The sequence below is a fragment of the Schistocerca piceifrons genome, chromosome 2 (genome assembly GCF_021461385.2).
Source record: "Schistocerca piceifrons isolate TAMUIC-IGC-003096 chromosome 2, iqSchPice1.1, whole genome shotgun sequence".
NCBI lineage: Eukaryota > Metazoa > Arthropoda > Insecta > Orthoptera > Acrididae > Schistocerca > Schistocerca piceifrons.
Window position 1 is genome coordinate 264,248,629 of NC_060139.1, and position 18,864 is coordinate 264,267,492.

The following is an 18,864-nucleotide window of genomic DNA, read 5'->3' on the forward strand; positions in this document are numbered from 1 at the left end:
GAAAGCGGGTACGTGAACTTCCCGGCAATCAAGTGTGAACTGTAATAGTGTGAGCGTAGAAATGTAACAGCAAATTTAGTTTATGTTTTTAGAAGCATATGTCCAGTATATAGATTACAAAGTAAAATACTTTACAATTTTTTTTAAAATTCAACTTAACGCAATACGTGATTATAACACATCATCTGTAACGAGCTCAGGCATCATGTGCAGGTGGAACAGCTATCATTAGAAATTAAAATTGTAGAGCAGCTACAAATAGTCTCTAACTTTCCTTTACTGAAACTTTTCGCTCGACAGACTCGAGCATCTTCAGAACTTAAGGGGACACTGTACGTGAAATTCATTGAAATTTGACATCTGATGTTTTCTGCTCGTTAATGTACTTTGGACTTTCCTGAACATTTTGGTATATAATACATTAAAATCAGACAATTGTGAGACCTTCAAATAATATTTCGAATGTTGACGTGTGACTGTCAAATATCGCGGCTACGCATATACTGCCACAGTTGAGCAGCCATATCTTGGGAACTACACAGTCTACAAGGACTAACGGACAAAGTAATTGATGAATTACAGGAATATTATGGGAAGGCCATTAGAGATACTGTGACAATTTAGGCAAGATGAAAAGAGCTGTGTGGAGCACTTTCTTTCATCGAATATCAACCGATGAAAAGACATGTCATACTTTGTGTCCACCTCCACCAAACACTTGGTGTAAATGTAGGCAAGCTGAAATTTTTGGCACCCTGCATGAATTTACCCGTTTTACTTTGGCAGTAATGGAGTCAATCAAACCTATTTACGGAGATTTTGCAAATCCTAAATCACTAAAGAAGTATTTACGTGAGTAGACCCAGAATGTGAATGAGTCCTTCAATAATGTTGTGTGGTGCCGTGTGCCTAAAAATGTATTTGTTGGCCGTATCTCTTTAAAGTTAGCAGTGTCTGATGCTGTATTAACTTTTAATGGTGGGAACTATGAAAGACTTAAGGGTCTGGAGAAGTTAGGGGTAAGATTTGGACAGAACACAGCTAAAGGACTGCGGGAACTGGATGAGCTTTGTGTACGTGAAGCAGAGTTAGCTGCTTAGCAAATGACAAAAGAAGCAAGAAAGAAAAGGAGGAGGCAAGCACTAGGCTGTTGTGACACTGAGGAAAAAACACATACTATGGGCCAGGGCTGTTGTAGTGCATCAAAGACGCAGAAATTTAAGTCTGTATAAGAATTTGTAGCAAAAAAAGGTTTAAACCTTAATATCTCTGAACTACATTTTTACAATAAATACCCCGTTCTCTAAAAACGTAATAATGGTAGAGACATGAAATTTTCACAGCATGCCAAGTGTAAGATTCCACACATATGGAACTAGAATAATTAAAACATCCTGAGCTGTTTTGTTTTTATGTTCATTTATCTACAAAATTCTGTCAAAAAATTGAGTGTTTGAAAAAAAAGATAACATGCCGCACAATGTGCATTATAATTATCCGGGCTGTTATGCCGTGGTCGGTTGATGAATTCTGTGTCGACTCCCAACGTTTCGTCTCCGACTGCGGGAGACTGACTGAGTCAGTAGCGAGCCAGTGGGTGTGTTGGACCTTCCATCGAGCTACGGACCCCCTTGAAGATGTCTCCCGCACTCGGAGACGAAACGTTGGGAGTCGACACAGAATTCATCAACCGACCACGGCATAACAGCCCGGATAATTATAATGCACATGATGTTTCCGGCCGTGAAAGTCTACATTTTAGTATCATGCCCCACAATACAATTTCAGTAATAATTATAGTTCAGTGTATCTAGAAAGGTGCATTAAATTATTATGGAAAATTGTAGGTTTGTGTTTTAAAAAGTTTCCAAAATAATGGGTCACAAAATTCGAAAATTTATCACTGGCGGCATAGGACATACAATGTCCCCTTAATTAGCCAAGGGCCACACATCTAGTGCACAGTCAGAAATATTTAAGGTGTGTCACTTGGCTTCTGAATTTCTTATAATGCTCGCGTCTGAAGAGTGAAACGTGTGAATAAAGGAAAAATTAAATGCGACTTGTGGCTGCTGCACAATTTTAAAACCAGATTTGCATTTTAAGGTGTAAATAAATATATCATCTCCTGCTCTCACTCTACTACAACCCTACGTGGCGGTGTTAAGGGTGCCTTCCCCCTCAGTATTTCTTCCCAGTTAGTAAGTCATATGTCTACCTAGTTTCGTGGAAATTGTTCCAAGAGTTAAAAACTTATGCTCCCTGTGTCACCTCTTCTTACCACTACCATTACCCCTAGAGAAATACAATTCGAACAGTCATCAGACACGCAGAATCACTGACAGCTGTAAATCCGTCTGTAATAAATTCTTTTTCAGTTTTTTCACAAGTCACGCTATTCATACTCCCACACTACTAATAACCGTGCTACGGATGTACCCACTATGTAATCAAAAGTATCCGGACACCTGGCTGAAAATAACTTACAAGTTCGTGGCGACCTCCATCGGTAATGCTGGAATTCAATATGGTGTTGACCCACTCTTAGCCTTGATGACAGCTTCCACTTTCCCAGGCATATGTTCAGTCACGTGCTGGAAGCTTTCTTGGGGGATGGCAGCCCATTCTTCACGGAGTGCTGCACTGAGGAGAGGTATTGATGTCGGTTGGTGAGGCCTGGCACGAAGTCGGCGTTCCAAAATATCCCAAAGATGTTCTATAGGATTCAGGTCAGGACTCTGTGCAGACCAGTCCATTATAGGGCTGTTATTGTCGTGTAATCACTCCGCCACAGGCCGTGCATTACGAACAGGTGCTCGATCGTGTTGAAAGATGCAGTCACCATCCCCGAATTGCTCTTCAACAGTGGGGAGCAAGATGGTGCTTAAAACATCAATGTAGGTCTGTGCTGTGGTAGTGTCACGCAAAACAACAAGGGGTGCAAGCCCCCTCCATGAAAAACACGGCCGCACCATAACATACCGCCTCCGAATTTTACTGTTGGCACTACACATGCAGGCAGATGACGTTTACCGGTCATTCGCCATAGCCACACCCTGCCAACGGATCGCCACATTGTGTACCGTGATTCGTCACTCCACACAACATATTTCCACTGTTCAATCGTCCAACGTTTACGCTCCTTACGCCAAGCGAGGCGTCGTTTGGCATGTATTGGCGTGATGTGTGGCTTATGAGCAGCCTCTCGACCATGAAATCCAAGTTTTCTCACCTCCCGGCTAACTGTCATAGTATTTGCAGTGCATCCTAATGCAGTTTGGAATTCCTGTATGGTGGTCGGGATAGATGTCTGCCTATTACACATTACGACCCTCTTCGACTGTCGGCGGTCTCTGTCAGTCAACAGACGAGGTCGGCCTGTACGCTTTTGTGCTGTACGTGTCCCTTCACGTTTCCACTTCACAATCACATCGGAAACGGTGAACCTAGGGATGTTTGGGAGTGTGGAAATCTCGCGTACAGACATATGACACAAGTGACGTCCAATCACCTGGCCACGTTCGAAGTCCGCTAGTCTCGTGGCTCGCCCCATTTTGCTCTCTCACGATGTCTAATAACCACTGAGGTCGCTGATATTTAGTACCTGGCAGCAGGTAGCAGCATAGTGCACGTTATATGAAAAACTATGTTTTTTTGGGTGTCCAGATACTTTTGGTCACATAGTGTATATTTTTCCATATGGTGAATCATAAATATACCAGGTTTGATTTCAGTTTCTCCAGGCGTTTAAAGATTTGCTTGCATATCACCCCTCCCACTTCTCTACACAAATTTCCAGCCCTAGGAGTGCTAAGGGTGTGCTCGTCTCATACGTTTTTTAACAGACAGTAAGTTTTACGTTTACTAAGCTTCGCTGAAATTCTTTAAGTTATTTTACAACTATACTGCAAACTACACTGATGTTTATTCTTACAGCGACTAAGAAAATTTACTTGATGTGTTTATACAGTACAGAGTAAATACACTCCTGGAAATTGAAATAAGAACACCGTGAATTCATTGTCCCAGGAAGGGGAAACTTTATTGACACATTCCTGGGGTCAGATACATCACATGATCACACTGACAGAACAACAGGCACATAGACACAGGCAACAGAGCATGCACAATGTCGGCACTAGTACAGTGTATATCCACCTTTCGCAGCAATGCAGGCTGCTATTCTCCCATGGAGACGATCGTAGAGATGCTGGATGTAGTCCTGTGAAACGGCTTGCCATGCCATTTCCACCTGGCGCCTCAGTTGGACCAGCGTTCGTGCTGGACGTGCAGACCGCGTGAGACGACGCTTCATCCAGTCCCAAACATGCTCAATGGGGGACAGATCCGGAGATCTTGCTGGCCAGGGTAGTTGACTTACACCTTCTAGAGCACGTTGGGTGGCACGGGATACATGCGGACGTGCATTGTCCTGTTGGAACAGCAAGTTCCCTTGCCGGTCTAGGAATGGTAGAACGATGGGTTCGATGACGGTTTGGATGTACCGTGCACTATTCAGTGTCCCCTCGACGATCACCAGTGGTGTACGGCCAGTGTAGGAGATCGTTCCCCACACCATGATGCCGGGTGTTGGCCCTGTGTGCCTCGGTCGTATGCAGTCCTGATTGTGGCGCTCACCTGCACGGCGCCAAACACGCATACGACCATCATTGGCACCAAGGCAGAAGCGACTCTCATCGCTGAAGACGACACGTCTCCATTCGTCCCTCCATTCACGCCTGTCGCGACACCACTGGAGGCGGGCTGCACGATGTTGGGGCGTGAGCGGAAGACGGCCTAACGGTGTGCGGGACCGTAGCCCAGCTTCATGGAGACGGTTGCGAATGGTCCTCGCCGATACCCCACGAGCAACAGTGTCCCTAATTTGCTGGGAAGTGGCGGTGCGGTCCCCTATGGCACTGCGTAGGATCCTACGGTCTTGGCGTGCATCCGTGCGTCGCTGCGGTCCGGTCCCAGGTCGACGGGCACGTGCACCTTCCGCCGACCACTGGCGACAACATCGATGTACTGTGGAGACCTCACGCCCCACGTGTTGAGCAATTCGGCGGTACGTCCACCCGGCCTCCCGCATGCCCACTATACGCCCTCGCTCAAAGTCCGTCAACTGCACATACGGTTCACGTCCACGCTGTCGCGGCATGCTACCAGTGTTAAAGACTGCGATGGAGCTCCGTATGCCACGGCAAACTGGCTGACACTGACGGCGGCGGTGCACAAATGCTGCGCAGCTAGCGCCATTCGACGGCCAACACCGCGGTTCCTGGTGTGTCCGCTGTGCCGTGCGTGTGATCATTGCTTGTACAGCCCTCTCGCAGTGTCCGGAGCATGTATGGTGGGTCTGACACACCGGTGTCAATGTGTTCTTTTTTCCATTTCCAGGAGTGTATATACGAAAACTGTATGTGTTTTGAATCCGTACAGGATGCGAAATTTATTACAGAGAGCTGCCACTTCTGTCAGGAGCAACAGTGCGGAACTTTGTGGTTGTCGAGTCGAACTGGGCTTGAATGACAGATACGGATACCTCATCCCACGCTTCTTCAACTGTGCGCCAGAGTTCATCATTCGTAGTGACTGGTGAGTGGTGGCGTTGGGGCGTCATGCCTGGATATTTTCAATTGATGAGAGATCTGGAGAATCTATTGGTCAGAGGAACAATGGCACGCCCTCTGTAAGGGGGTCGGTTTGAGTAACACAGGCAACCTGTGATCTTGCGTTATCTTGTTATTAATGTCACGGAGATCTGCTGTTTAAATTACAGGCTTTGCAAACCAGAGGTGATCGTGTTGTGTACCAAATGGCCTGTGTGACAGATATAGTCTAACCCCCATAAGCGATTCGCACCTGATGGTGCTGTGTGTGGAAGCGGGACTTGAGACTGAACATACCACCGTGGGCGCGCCTCTCTCTTGGTAACCGTGGTGACATTCAGACCTGCTCAAGATGTCGTCCGTGTGGACACTCGTCTTGCTGTTAATAAGCCCATTTCCTGCTGCATGACTGTACACGGCCTAGCAAACAATACATCTGTCCCAGCTCTGGTGCTAGTCACGTGAGACCGTTGAAATCTAGCATGGCGTTGAGTGTCAACCTACTGAACCCATCGACTCGACAGCCACATGACCGTGGTGGGGTTTCGACCACTGCCAGTAGCAACACCACAGAACGATAAATCGATGTCTCCATACCCTACGAAGCCGCCACTGTGTAATTCTGAAACGCCCTGGTTCTCCTTCTTACACGAGGCATAACACGATCTTCTCACGAACAACCAACATTCAAAAGTAATTTCTGACTGAGAAATCAGCTGCATGCTGCCTACTTCGTGCAGTTTCGCTGAAATGATAATCCCGCAATACATTTCTACATCTAAATCTACATGGATACTCTGCAAATCACATTTAAGTGCCTGGCAGAGGGTTCATCGAACCCTCTTCACAAGTCCCTATTATTCCAATCTCGTATAGCGCGCGGAAGGAATGAACACCTATATCTTTTCGTACGAGCTCTGATTTCCCTTATTTTATCGTGGTTATCATTCCTTCCTATGTAGGTCGGTGACAACAAAATTTTTTCGCATTTGGAGGAGAAAGTTGGTGATTGGAATTTCGTGAGAAGATTCTGTCGCAACGAATAACGCCTTTCTTTTAATGATTTCCAGCCCAAATCCTGTGTCATTTCTGTGACACATTTCGAAGCAATCTGAAATTTTTAGTCGGCATTGTAAGATAAAGTAGTCCCTAACGTCATATAGACAGTCTGTTGTCAAGGTGCTCTAACTCACACGGGATATCTGGCTATCTATTTGAAATAACCTCCCACACTTCAGCTTCAATATGTTATGTCAACTATTTTGCTACTCGTCGGATTTTGTGAGAGACGTACCATGCTTACCTGGACGCTCCCTGTGTCGCACAGGCGGTGCTGAACGGCTCTGGAGAGGTGGACATCGTACTGAAGAATAGCAACGTGGCCATCCGCAGGCGGCGCTGCGGCTACTGGAACCTCAACACCTCCACCTGGGACTTCGACAACTGCAGGCTCATCTCCAGGGGGAAGGTAACAGCACCGCCATCTCACCTCTGGGCCTCGCTGACCTATGACAACATCACTCGTCAAATTTAGTTTTCATTCTCCATTTGTCCCAATCTGGCCACAGCTTTACTTCAATATTTCTTCTTCTAATTAATGTATGAACTCCTTATATCCATCTAGCCCATGGTCTCCCTGTTTGCTTTCTTTCTCTCCTCTGACATCTTTTTCGTATGTCCATACCATATGAGTTGTCTTTATTCTACAAAATGAATAATGAAACTTGTGACATTCATAGCTCGATAGTTCCCAAATTATTGAGCTGCTGTGTGAGTACTTTCCAATTCGCTATTGATTTGTACCAACACAGTGGCAGTCATAACTTGTTTGTACATCTGATATTAACAAACTCAACTGTTCATAGAGCCACGAGACTCAAATATTGGGCTCTTGAATGCCAGTTGCATAACTGATTCTAATGGACTACCATTCCATATTATATTTATAAAGATATGTTAACCTCGTGATCATTGACTGAAAACTAGTCACAAATAAGAAATTACTGGAATAAAAATCTTTGATATTCCTGAACTGACAAACTGCTTGGTGATTTGGGATGAGAATTCTCCAATAGAAATTTAGCACTATCTTCAAAGTTTCTAGCTGATTGTGTAGCCGCCTGGGACCTTGCCTTTCGTGGGCAGTGACCTTACCAATTGTATTATCCAGGAATTTCCGGGAAGACAGGATTCCAACTTGGAGTTCCTGTCAGGCACTCTAGTTTTACTCTGCCAAGAAGTTTGAAAGCTTTACGCACTCCGCTGAGAAGTGAAGGATTAATTCGGGATATGAAGCTACTACAGAAAGCATGTAGACTTAATGTCGTGACACTTCATGCAATAAGGGGAGATAACACTGTGTCTGCCCACGCGCCTCCATCTGCCTCACCTTCTCCAACTCACCCTCAGTGCACATACATAAATTTAGTTCTTGTGTTCTACCTCTGGAAAAAGAGACAAAGATAAATTTACTGATGTGCTGCCCAAATGAGATTCTGGAGCAGTTGCTACTTGCTTTCAATGAAGTCTTAGAGGCTCACCATTTTCTTTCAGTGATGTATATACTCACTTAATATTAGGCAATATGTCTAATCAGTTGCAATGGCCACTTGCAGATTCTTGATGTTGGACAGTGCACTTCACACTCTTGCTGAGCATTGCTCACCAGTTGTGACACAGGCTGTTGACAAACATTCTACCCAGTACGTGTAAGGATGTAATGTCTAGAGATGCAGCGTGTACTTATAGGTGAGTGAAATGTTCCAGTGCTGGGATCTGAGACACGTTGTCGAGCTGATCAGTGGTAGTGAACAGCTCACTACCAGCTACCCTCCAGTTTGTATAGGAGTGCTTCGTCCTGTGGTGTCTGCCTGCTAGTGTGTCATATGTACCAGTTTTGACACTTGACAGACTCTGAGCAGTTCTTGACAGACAAGAAGCAGTTTTAATGCAAGGTACTCCTGCAGACCATTCATTGTAGTATGTGTGAAGACGTCACAGCAAGTGAGTCGTGGTGTTCACTGGCAGGTGTGTGACATTTGACGGTGTTGGGACATTTCGCGCTTCACACAACTACTGAGCAGTAGTGAACTACTGTAATGCAAGATGTTCTCTAGTATGTAAGAGTGTGGCTTGGATAATACATTCTGTCTGACTGCAGGTGTGTCAGTTGTGTTGGTGTGGTGCTGATGTGGAGTTATAATGCAAGTAGATACCCAATACGTAATAAGTGTGGAGACCAAGGAACTCTGCTCTCTCTGGGCACAGGATGCCAAGCTCAGCATGCAGGAGTGTTATCCAATGGAACACCCAAGGGTATCAGTGATACAGTATTGGCTGTGAATACATTTCTTTTCAGGATTCGGAGAATGCAAATAGCTCCTCCATGTCACTGAACGAAGGCGCCAGAGTGGCGAAAGTGGTCAAGAATTGCTGAATTGTCCAGCTCAGTGGTGTCACCATTTAATGTCAGAGGTTGGAAACTGCACTTTTGACAAGGGTTGCATCTTGCAGGTTGCCGATCCAGAGGTCTGCAGGCGTTGTCCGCCCAGCTGGAATGCTGGCGGCGGGGCACACTGTTTTACCGAGACGCTCTTGAAGACATCAGAGTTCACACTCAGGTCAGGGGCCACCAGCCCCACACAGGATGACAGTAGCCATGCAGAAGAACGCCCTGCCTCCCAATAAGAGACAGCGAAGACTCTGGCCATGGCTCATGTACACGCAGAAGCACAGCACTAGCACACATCTCTCAGGCAGCATGTATGGCTGTCAGCTAAAGGTCACCCTTGATTGAGCCCCGGAAGTTTGCTGATCGAGCACGCTCAGTGGCAGTAAAGTAGGCAGCAGCAGCATTACAGGCTGGCTGAGGTCTCACAGTTGAAGTCGCAAGACGAATATTAGGCAGCACTTCAAGGAACAGCCTTGACGTGGATTCGCTGTAACTCAGAAAACTGTCACACTGGTTTCTCCCATGTCAACGGCTGAAAGTCGCTCTCGCATTGACTTGTGCGTTGGTACAGTACCTTGCACTGCTGTTGGAATGACGTTACGATGTGGTCATTCTTCTGCAGTCACACTCTGAACCCTGTGGTCAAGTGTGGTGTATCTGTGCCCCAGTTGTGTGGTACCCAGCTCACATTCTAATTGTGACATTGCACGCAGGCCTGTCTTGGCTCGGCGCTGCACTTGCCAGTGAATAAACTTTAAAAATTTTACTTTCAGACAGAACTGTTTCCTGTGGTGCAATTTACAGTTCTATGTCTACAGAGCCATCGTGGTCACATACAAGTGTGGCTACATATGCTGGTGGTGGCACGTGTGGTTGTCGACCAGCAGCACTGCATGCCTCTCTCCAGTATGTATGTCGGTATCTTGCCTTTAGAGTTGCGATTTCCACTTACACTTGTGTGATGTATGCTGCTGCCAGCAAATTATGCACTTCGCACAGCTGCAGGGCAGTTATGACCAATTTCAAGATGTTTTCTAGTATGTACCATCGTATCCTGGCTAATGCATTGTGTCCTACTGCAGGTATGTCACAGGTGTCGCTGCCAGAACATGACACACTATGTCTAACTGCTGAGGTATTATGACGCAAGCAGCTCCCCAGTTTATGACAAGGTTCCTCGTATACAGAGTTGTCATGCGCCCTCTGCACTGTGGCTGCTAGACCCTAACCACCGCTGTTGAGATTGGCTTTTGATAGGAGCTCTCTGAATGAGCCCAGTGAACAGCCTCCTCGTGAAAGCTGGCATTCCTCCAATGCGACCTCGGTGGAAATCACTGCTTGCAAATTATACTGCCTACATTCATAGTTCACCTCACCATCCGAATTACAATCTCCTTTTTCCTAGCAAGGTGATCCATTTCACGCAATGGTGGCCCATAACAGGGCATCTCCTTGCAGCCCATGTCCAGTCGCTTATTACTGAACTCGACACTTTTCTTCTCCAACCTTTCCTGTGGGTCAACTTACAAACACTTTCAAGGTCCATGCCGTGGCCACAACGCCGTCTGGACCCGTCGCTAGACGCAAAAGGCTGTTCCGCCTGTGGCCCTCTGCTGGCAATTTATCTCTATTCTTAGCGAGTTCCAGGGCTCATAAATAGTCTACGCTGACGGATCAATGGTCGTCGATCTTGTTGATTTCGCTTACACTCACGTTGGACACACTGGACAGGGCTCCTTGTTGGCTGGCTGCAGTGTTTTTACTGCAGAGTTGGTAGTCATGAATCGATATCAGCTTCTGTGTCAGGGAGTTCTTCGTCATCTGTACTCCTTAAGCAGCCTACAAGCCCTGGACCAGTGCTTCCCTCGCCATTCTATGGTACCGACTATCCAGGAGTCTTTTTATGCCTTCGGCAACAGTGGACGCTCAGTGACCTTCATTTGGACCCAGGACATGTTGCCTGGGCAATGAACTTGTTGACCGCCTGGTAAAACAGGCTACCAGTAAACCAGATCTGGAGATTGGCCTGCCAGAGACTGATCTTCGATCGGTCCTCCACTGCAAAGTTTTCGTGATCTGGGATACCGAACGGTGCACTCTCAGTACACTATATAAACTATGCGTTATTAAGAGGACAACGAATGTGTGGCAGTCGTCCAAGTAAGACACTCCCAAGGACTCCGTTGTCCTCTGCTCCATACTTAGCTAACACAGGGTCACCTTCTCCAACGCGAGGACCCACCTCGGTGTCACTGTGGCTCCCATATGACTGTAGTCCACATCTTGTTGAACTGCCCTATTTGAGCCGCTCTGACCCGGAATTTTAACCTTCACAGCACCCTGCCTCCGGTGTTGGGCGACAACGCCTCAATGGCTGGCGTTGTTGTACGTTTTATTCGTTGTTGTTGTTGTGGTCTTCAGTCCAGAGACGGGTTTGATGCAGCTCTCCATGCTCCTCTACCCTGTGCAAGCTTCTTCATCTCTGAGTAACTATTTTAACTTACATCTTTCTGAATCTGCTTAGTGTATTTATCTCTTGGTCTACCTCTACTATTTTTACCCTCCACAATACCCTCCAATACTAAATTGGTGATCACTTGATGCATCAACACGTGTCCTATCAACCGATCCCTTCTTTTAGTCAGGTTGTGCCACAATTTCCTCTTCACTCCAATGCTCTTAAGTACCTCCTCATTACTTGTGTGATCTACCCATCCAATCTTCAGCATTATTCCGTTGCACCACATTTCGAAAGCTTCTATTCTCTTCTTGTCCAAACTATTTATCGTCCACGTTTCACATCCATACATGGCTACAATCCATACAAATACTTGTAGAGAAGACTTTCTGAGAGTTAAATCTATACTCGATGTTAACAAATTTCTCTTCTTCAGAAACACTTTCCTTGTCATAGGCAGTCTACATTTTATATCCTCTCTACTCCGACCATCTTGCTCCCCAAATAGCAAAACTCATCTACTACTTTAAGTGTCTCATTTTCTAATCTAATCCCCTCAGCATCACCTGCCTTCTTTCGACTACATTCCAATATCGTCGTTTCGCTTTTGTTGATGTTCATCTTGTATTCTTCTTTCAAAACACTGCCCATTCCGTTCAATTGCTCTTCCAGATCCTTTGCTACCTCTGACAGAATTACAATATCAACGGAAAAGCTCAAAGTTTTTATTTCTTCTCCATGAATTTTAATTCCTGATCCAAATTTTTCTTTTGTTTCTTTTACTCCTTGCTCAATATACAGATTGAATAACATCGGGGATAAGCTACAACCCTGTCTCACTCACTTCTCAACCACTGCTTTTCTTTAATGCCCCTCTACTCTTATAACTGCCATCTGGTTTCTGTGTAAATTCTAAATATTCTTTCGCTCGCTGTACTTTACCCCTGCCACTTTCAAAATTTTAATGAGCATACTCCAGTCAAGACTGTCAAAAGCTTTCTCTAAGTCTACGAATTCTAGAAACGTAGGTTTGCCTTTCCTTAATCTATCTTCTAAGATAAGTTCTAGGGTCAGTATTGCCTCACTTGTTCCAACATTTCGACGGAATCCAAACTGATCTTGCCCGAGATCACCTTCTACTAGTTTTTCGATTGATCTGTAAAGAATTCATGTTAGTATTTTGCAGCCATGAGCTATTAAAGTGATAGTTCGATAATTTTCACACCTGTCGACACTTGCTTTCTTTGAAACTTCTATGTTTGCTCATCTTACCCTCTCTTTTAGGATGGAGATTCTAGCGTCTTGCAGAGTGACTTTCTCATCCTTATTTATTCTTATGTTCAGTCAGTCTCGGTCATCTGCTATAGTATTTTAATACGTTCCACTACTTTTCCTTTTAACGTACGTTTTCTCCTTTTGGTTATTTTCTTTCGTTCTCTCTTTCACTGTGGTTCCCCGTTAGTTTTCCGCCCTTTGCCATTCTGCGACCCCTTTTTGGAATTTTAATCTTCGTTGATCCATTATGGATCGTGGGACGACAGCTGGCATGAACTTCTTGATGCAATAATTTACCAACAGCCGTGTGATTTGCAGAACTTTGTTTTATTTTATGAACTTCTACATGCTGCAGGACGATTGATTCACGGATCAAAAGCCGGCCGGAGTGGCCGAGCGGTTCTAGACGCTTCAGTCTGGAACCACGCGACCGCTGCGGTCGCAGGTTCGAATCCTGCCTCGGGCATGGATGTGTGTGTCGTCCTTAGGTTAATGTAGTTCTAAGTTCTAGGGGACTGATGACGTCAGATGTTAAGTCCCATAGTGCTCAGAGCCATTTGAACCATGGATCCACTTATATGGCTCCTTCTGTGTATAGCGATTTTACGACTATGACGAGTGGGGCGTGAAGATGGCATAAATGTAATACCGAAACTGGTAGCAGCACATTGAAGTTCATTAAATATAATAAACGTCTACAAATTATTGCATCAAGAACCTTTTGGGAATTTGGAGCCTTGTTTACACGAGGAAAAAGGGACTGATGACCCTGTAGTTTGGTCCCTTTATACTCCAAACCAATCATCCAACCACTTGCAAGTGTGACACATTTGCTGGTGCTGGCACGTGTAATTATTGGACAGTAGCACTTGAGCTTCTCTCTAGTACGTATGTCTGTGCTGTGGCTCTGCAAGTTTCTCACCTGTATGTAGGACTGAGCAGTAGCACTGTTAACATCTCTCCAGTACGTATGACTAGACAGTTGCAACACAAGCTGCCCTGCAGAATGTAGCACGATGCGTGGTTCAGAGAGCTGCGGTGGCCGGTTACAGGTGAGCGACGTGTGCCGCTGCCGGCACCTGACGCACTTTGCTCAGCTGGTGACGGACGCGGACGTGGCGTGGCTGGGGCACGAGAGCACGCTGACGGCGCTGTCGGTGGCGGGCGTGTCGCTGTCGCTTCTGGGAGCTCTCGGCTTCGCGGGCACTGCGCTGGTGGCGGGCGAGTGGCGGCGGCGCGCCGGCTCGCGCGCGCTGCTGCAGCTCGTGCTGGCCACGGCGCTGCGCGACGCCTGCTTCGCCGCTGCCGCCTCCGGCCTCGGCTCCGGCGCCGCCCCAGGCGCAGAGCCGTACGCGCAGTCCGAGCCGGGGGCGCTCTGCGTCGTCGTGGGCGTCGCGCTGCACTATAGCCTGCTGGCCGCCGCCTGCTGGGCCACCGCCGCCGCGGCGCTGCAGGTCCTCCGTTTCGCGACTATCGCCGGCGCCCAGGTACAACCGTGCCACCTCCTCTCTTCTCTCTCTCTCTCTCTCTCTCTCCCTCTCTCCCTCTCCTCTCTGTCTCCCCCCTCCTCCACTCTCTCTCTCCCTCTCTGTCTCCTTCTCCTCTCCAACTCCTCTCTCTCTCTTTCTCACTTTCTCCCTTCATCTGTCTCTTTTTTTCTCTTCCCCTCTCTCTCTCTCCCTCTCTCTCTTTCTCTCTCTCTCTCTCTCTCTCTCTCTCTCTCTCTCTCACACACACACACACACACACAGGCTCCACTCTACGTCCTTACCTTATGGACCCCGTTCGTCTATAAGCGCTAAACTCACTATCTGCATCTATGTGACTAGACTGCACTCCTATGTAAGTGCCTGACAGAGGATTCGTCGAACCACCTTCACATTGAAATTCCTGGCAGATTAAAACTGTGTGCCGGACCGAGACTCGAACTCGGGACCTTTGGCTTTTGCGGGAAAGTGCTCTACAAATTGAGCTACCCAAGAACGACTAACGCCCAGTCCTCTCAGCTTTACTTCTGCCAGTACCTCGTCTCCTACCTTCCAAACTTTACAGAAGCTCTCCTGCGAACATTGCTGTGAGGACAGGGCGTTAGTCGTGCTTGGGTAGCTCAGTTGGTAGGGCACTTGCCCGCGAAAGGCAAAGGTCCCGAGTTCGAGTCTCGGTACGGCACACAGTTTTAATCTGCCAGAATGTTTCATATCAGCGCATACTCGCTGCAGAGTCAAAATCTCATTCTAGGAACGTCCCCTAGGCTGCGGCTAAGCCATGTCTCCGCAATATCCTTTCTTTCAGGAGTGCCAGTTCTGCAAGGTTCGCAGGAGAGCTTCTGTAAAGTTTGGATGGTAGGGGACTAGGTACTGGCAGAAGTAGAGCTGTGAGGACGAGGCGGGAGTCGTGCTTGGGTAGATCAGTTGGTAGAACACTTGCCCGCGAAAGATAAAGGTCCTGAGTTCGAGTCTTGGTCTGGCAAACAGTTTTAATCTGCCAGGAAGTTTCATATCAGCGCACACTCCGCTGCAGAGTGAAAATCTCGTTCTGGAAAAATCCCTCCGCAGTCTCTTTTCTTTCTGGAGTGCTAGTTCTGCAAGGGTCGCAGGAGAACTTCTGTAAAGTTTGGAAGGTAGGAGACGAGGTACTGTGAGAAGGAAAGCTGTGAGGACGGGACGTTTGTCGTGCTTGGGTAGCTCAGTTGGTAGAGCACTTTCCCGCAAAAGGCAAAGGTCCCGAGTTCGAGTCTCGGCCCGGCACACAGTTTTAATCTGCCAGGAAGTTACATATCAGCGCACACTCCGCTGGAGAGTGAAAATCTCATTCTGCACCTTCACATTCTTTCTCCACCACCCCACTCTTGAACACCGCATGAGAAAAATGAACGCTTAAATATTTCTGTGTGACCTCCGATTTTTCTAATTTTATTATGATGTTCATTTCTCTCTCTGTAAGTGGACACAAACAAAATATTTTCTCATTCGGAAGAGAAAGTTGGTGATTGAAACTTCATGAGAAGATTCTGACACAACGAAAACCGCCTTTGCTTTAAATGTTGTCACTCCAATTCGCGTGACATGTAAGTGGCACCCTCTTCCCTTTTTCGCGATAATACAAAACGAGCTGCACTTCTTTGAACTTTTTCGATGTCCTCTGTCATTCCGATCTGACGCGAATCCCACATTGCACAGCAATACTCTAGAAGAGGGCGGACAAGTGTAGTGTAAGGATTCTAGATCTGTTGCATTTTCTAAACGCTCTGCCAATCTGCCAATAAATCGCAGTCTTTGATTTCCTTTCCCCACAACATTATCTATCCAATTTTGGTTTTTCCGTAATTGTAATTCCTGCATATTTAGTTTAACTGACATGCCCTAGATTTGTGTGATTCATTGTGTGACCGAAATGTAGCCGATTCATGTTAATACTCATGTGGATAACATCACACTCTTCATAATTTAGAGATAGCTGTTACTTTCTTTCACCATCTAAATCCATCTCTGAATCATTTAGCAATTGAATTTGGTCATCTGCTAACTTTACAAGACGATAAATGACTGCAGTATCTGCAAATGGTCTAAGAGGGCTGCTCAGAGGGTCTCCTATGACATTTATGTAGGTCAGAAACATCAGAGGGCATATAACAGTTCCTTGGGGAACATAAGATATTACTTCTATTTTATTAGATAACTTTCCATCAATTATTATGAACTGTTATCTTTCTGAGAGGGACTCACGAATCAAGTCGCACAACTGAGATGATACTTCATAGGCCCGCAATTTGATTAGAAGTCGCTTGTGAGGAACGGTGTCGAAAGCCTTCTGGAAATGTAGAAATATGGAATCAGTTTGAGATACCCTGTAAATAGCACTCATTACTTTGCAAGAATAAAGAGGTAGTTGAATTTCACAAGAATGATATTTTCTGAATCTGTACTGACTATGTGTAAGTAGTTTTCTCTGACATAATTCATAATGTTCGAATAGAGTATAAGTTCTTAATTTTATTGAAAGTGAACGGCAATGATATGGTTTGTAATCCGCTTAGCTATTGTATCAGCATACTCTGGAAGAAACCGAGATGGTATTCTATCTGGAGCAGAAACGTGACTTTATTAAATGATTTAAGCACCTTCGCTGTACCGAGGACATTTACTTCTAATTTACTCATGTTGGCAGTAGTTCTTGGTTTGAATTCAGCATTATTTACTTTGTCCTCAATTCTGAAGAAATTTCGGTAAACTGTGTTTAGTAACTCTGCTGTAGTGACACTGTCATCGGTAATATTACCATTGGTATCGAACAGTCACCAGAAGTATCTGTGCTCCTATTGGTGGACGACTTGAAGCCTGCTGTGGACTCTTCCAGTGATGTGTTTGAATGTTTGTAGAGGACCAGCAGCCTATTCTTTCTCAAAAGTCGAAAGCAGGCAGTGTAATGATGTGTGACGCTCTGTACTGAGGCGAAGTCGGCGTTCTAAAGAATCCGAACGGTGCTGCATTCATTATGTGTATGGACTCAGGGCAGTACTATACACTAACTATTGTCTCCCACTGCTGCTTATGACAGGATGCACTGTCATGCTAATACAAACGTCCCCGAAAAGTTCCTGTATTGTAGTTTGTAGGCAGTATGCATTTCTGCAAAATGTGTTCATATCCCTCAGCATTTAGCGTTTTATTAAGCACAATTACGAGACCACATCCCAATCACGAGAAAAACCGACATACTGTAACCCTGTCTCGTCCAGACTTCACTGTTGGCACACATTTTATGGCAACTAACGTTTTATAGGCATGCACCAAACCCAAACTCTTCCATCAGACTGCCATAGTGTGTAGCGTGATTCATCATTTCTCATTACTCGTTTCCAGTCATTCGCTGTCCAGTGGCATGTATTTGTTTGTGGGCTAGGGGTGCCCAACGACGAGGTTATTAGCGCCGATAGGAAATTATTAGAAACGAAAGTGGTTAAAACTGAGGAAATGCGAGAAAAGAGACAAAGAGCCAAAAAGATAAAACTGCACTCACTCTCCCCAGTCTTACCTATGATCACCTGGCTCACATCATATAGTGTAGCAATGTCACTCTTTACAGCATCTTAAGTATTTCTCATCATTGGCTAAGCAAACTGCGACTTATGAGTAAGTGCTCGTTGACTGGACAGTCATTGTACTAGCAAGACTGCTGGCACTGTTTAGGAACTCACGAATGATTCCTTCCGCTGATTTTATACGATTTTCTTAAACTACCCTCTGCAATGGTCGACCGTCCCTGTCCACCAGTACATGAGGTGTGCGTTGTCTTGGTTTAGCTGCGGTTGTTCCTTCCTGTTTCCACTTCAGAGTCACATCACCAACAGTTGGGTTCGGCAGCTTTAGAAGGGTTGAAATTTTCCTTATAGGTGTGTTACTCAGATGACATCCAATGACTTGGCCACTTTCGAAGTCACTGAGCTCTCATAACCGACGCATTCTGCCGTTACTGCTCTTCTACTTTTACACTGTCGTGTACGCCTCTCATAACATCTAGTGCTCAGTTCCGCATTTCATAAGGCCTTCTGGATTCTTTATGTTAGTTAATGCATCTCTAAGCAGTAACACAGTGCCTTCTCCACTTTATCAGCGGAGATGTGCCATTATGATGATGATACTGTAGAGTGACGAATTTGAAGTCCATCATGAACAGAGACAACCACCTGAAAACAAAGAAAAAATAAGTAGATTACTTTACTTTTCGAGGAGGTAATGAAAACTATATGACTACCCCTTGTATTACACTTTATTAGTAGCGTACACTAAGTACCTCATACGCCATTGTAGATATTTTCCTCTTTGAACTGGTGGAAACGTCATATTTTTAACGGTCGTGAAAATAAGGTTGATCCTTGGAATAAGTTAAAATGGCGTATACCTTGTCCACTTTACGTGGGTGGTGGTTTGTGCACTGTTGCCAACGGCTTTGCCGCAGTGGTAACACCAGTTCCCGTCAGATCACCGAAGTTAAGCGCTGTTGGACTGGGCTAGCACTTGGATGGGTGACCGTCTGGTCTGCCGAACGCTGTTGTCATTTGGGGTGCA

General features: G+C 45.8%; 1 protein-coding gene and 1 pseudogene across 1 annotated transcript in view; both read left to right on the forward strand.

The window, feature by feature from the left end:
• LOC124775315 (adhesion G-protein coupled receptor G2-like) overlaps positions 1-18,864 on the forward strand; it is a 147,816-nt gene that overhangs the window by 105,460 nt on the left and 23,492 nt on the right. Inside the window, exons 6-7 of the mRNA XM_047250150.1 lie at positions 6,940-7,080; positions 13,849-14,283. Coding sequence (XP_047106106.1) covers positions 6,940-7,080; positions 13,849-14,283 — 576 coding nt within the window. The remainder of the gene's footprint in view (positions 1-6,939; positions 7,081-13,848; positions 14,284-18,864) is intronic.
• Positions 18,736-18,853, forward strand: LOC124778928 (annotated as a pseudogene).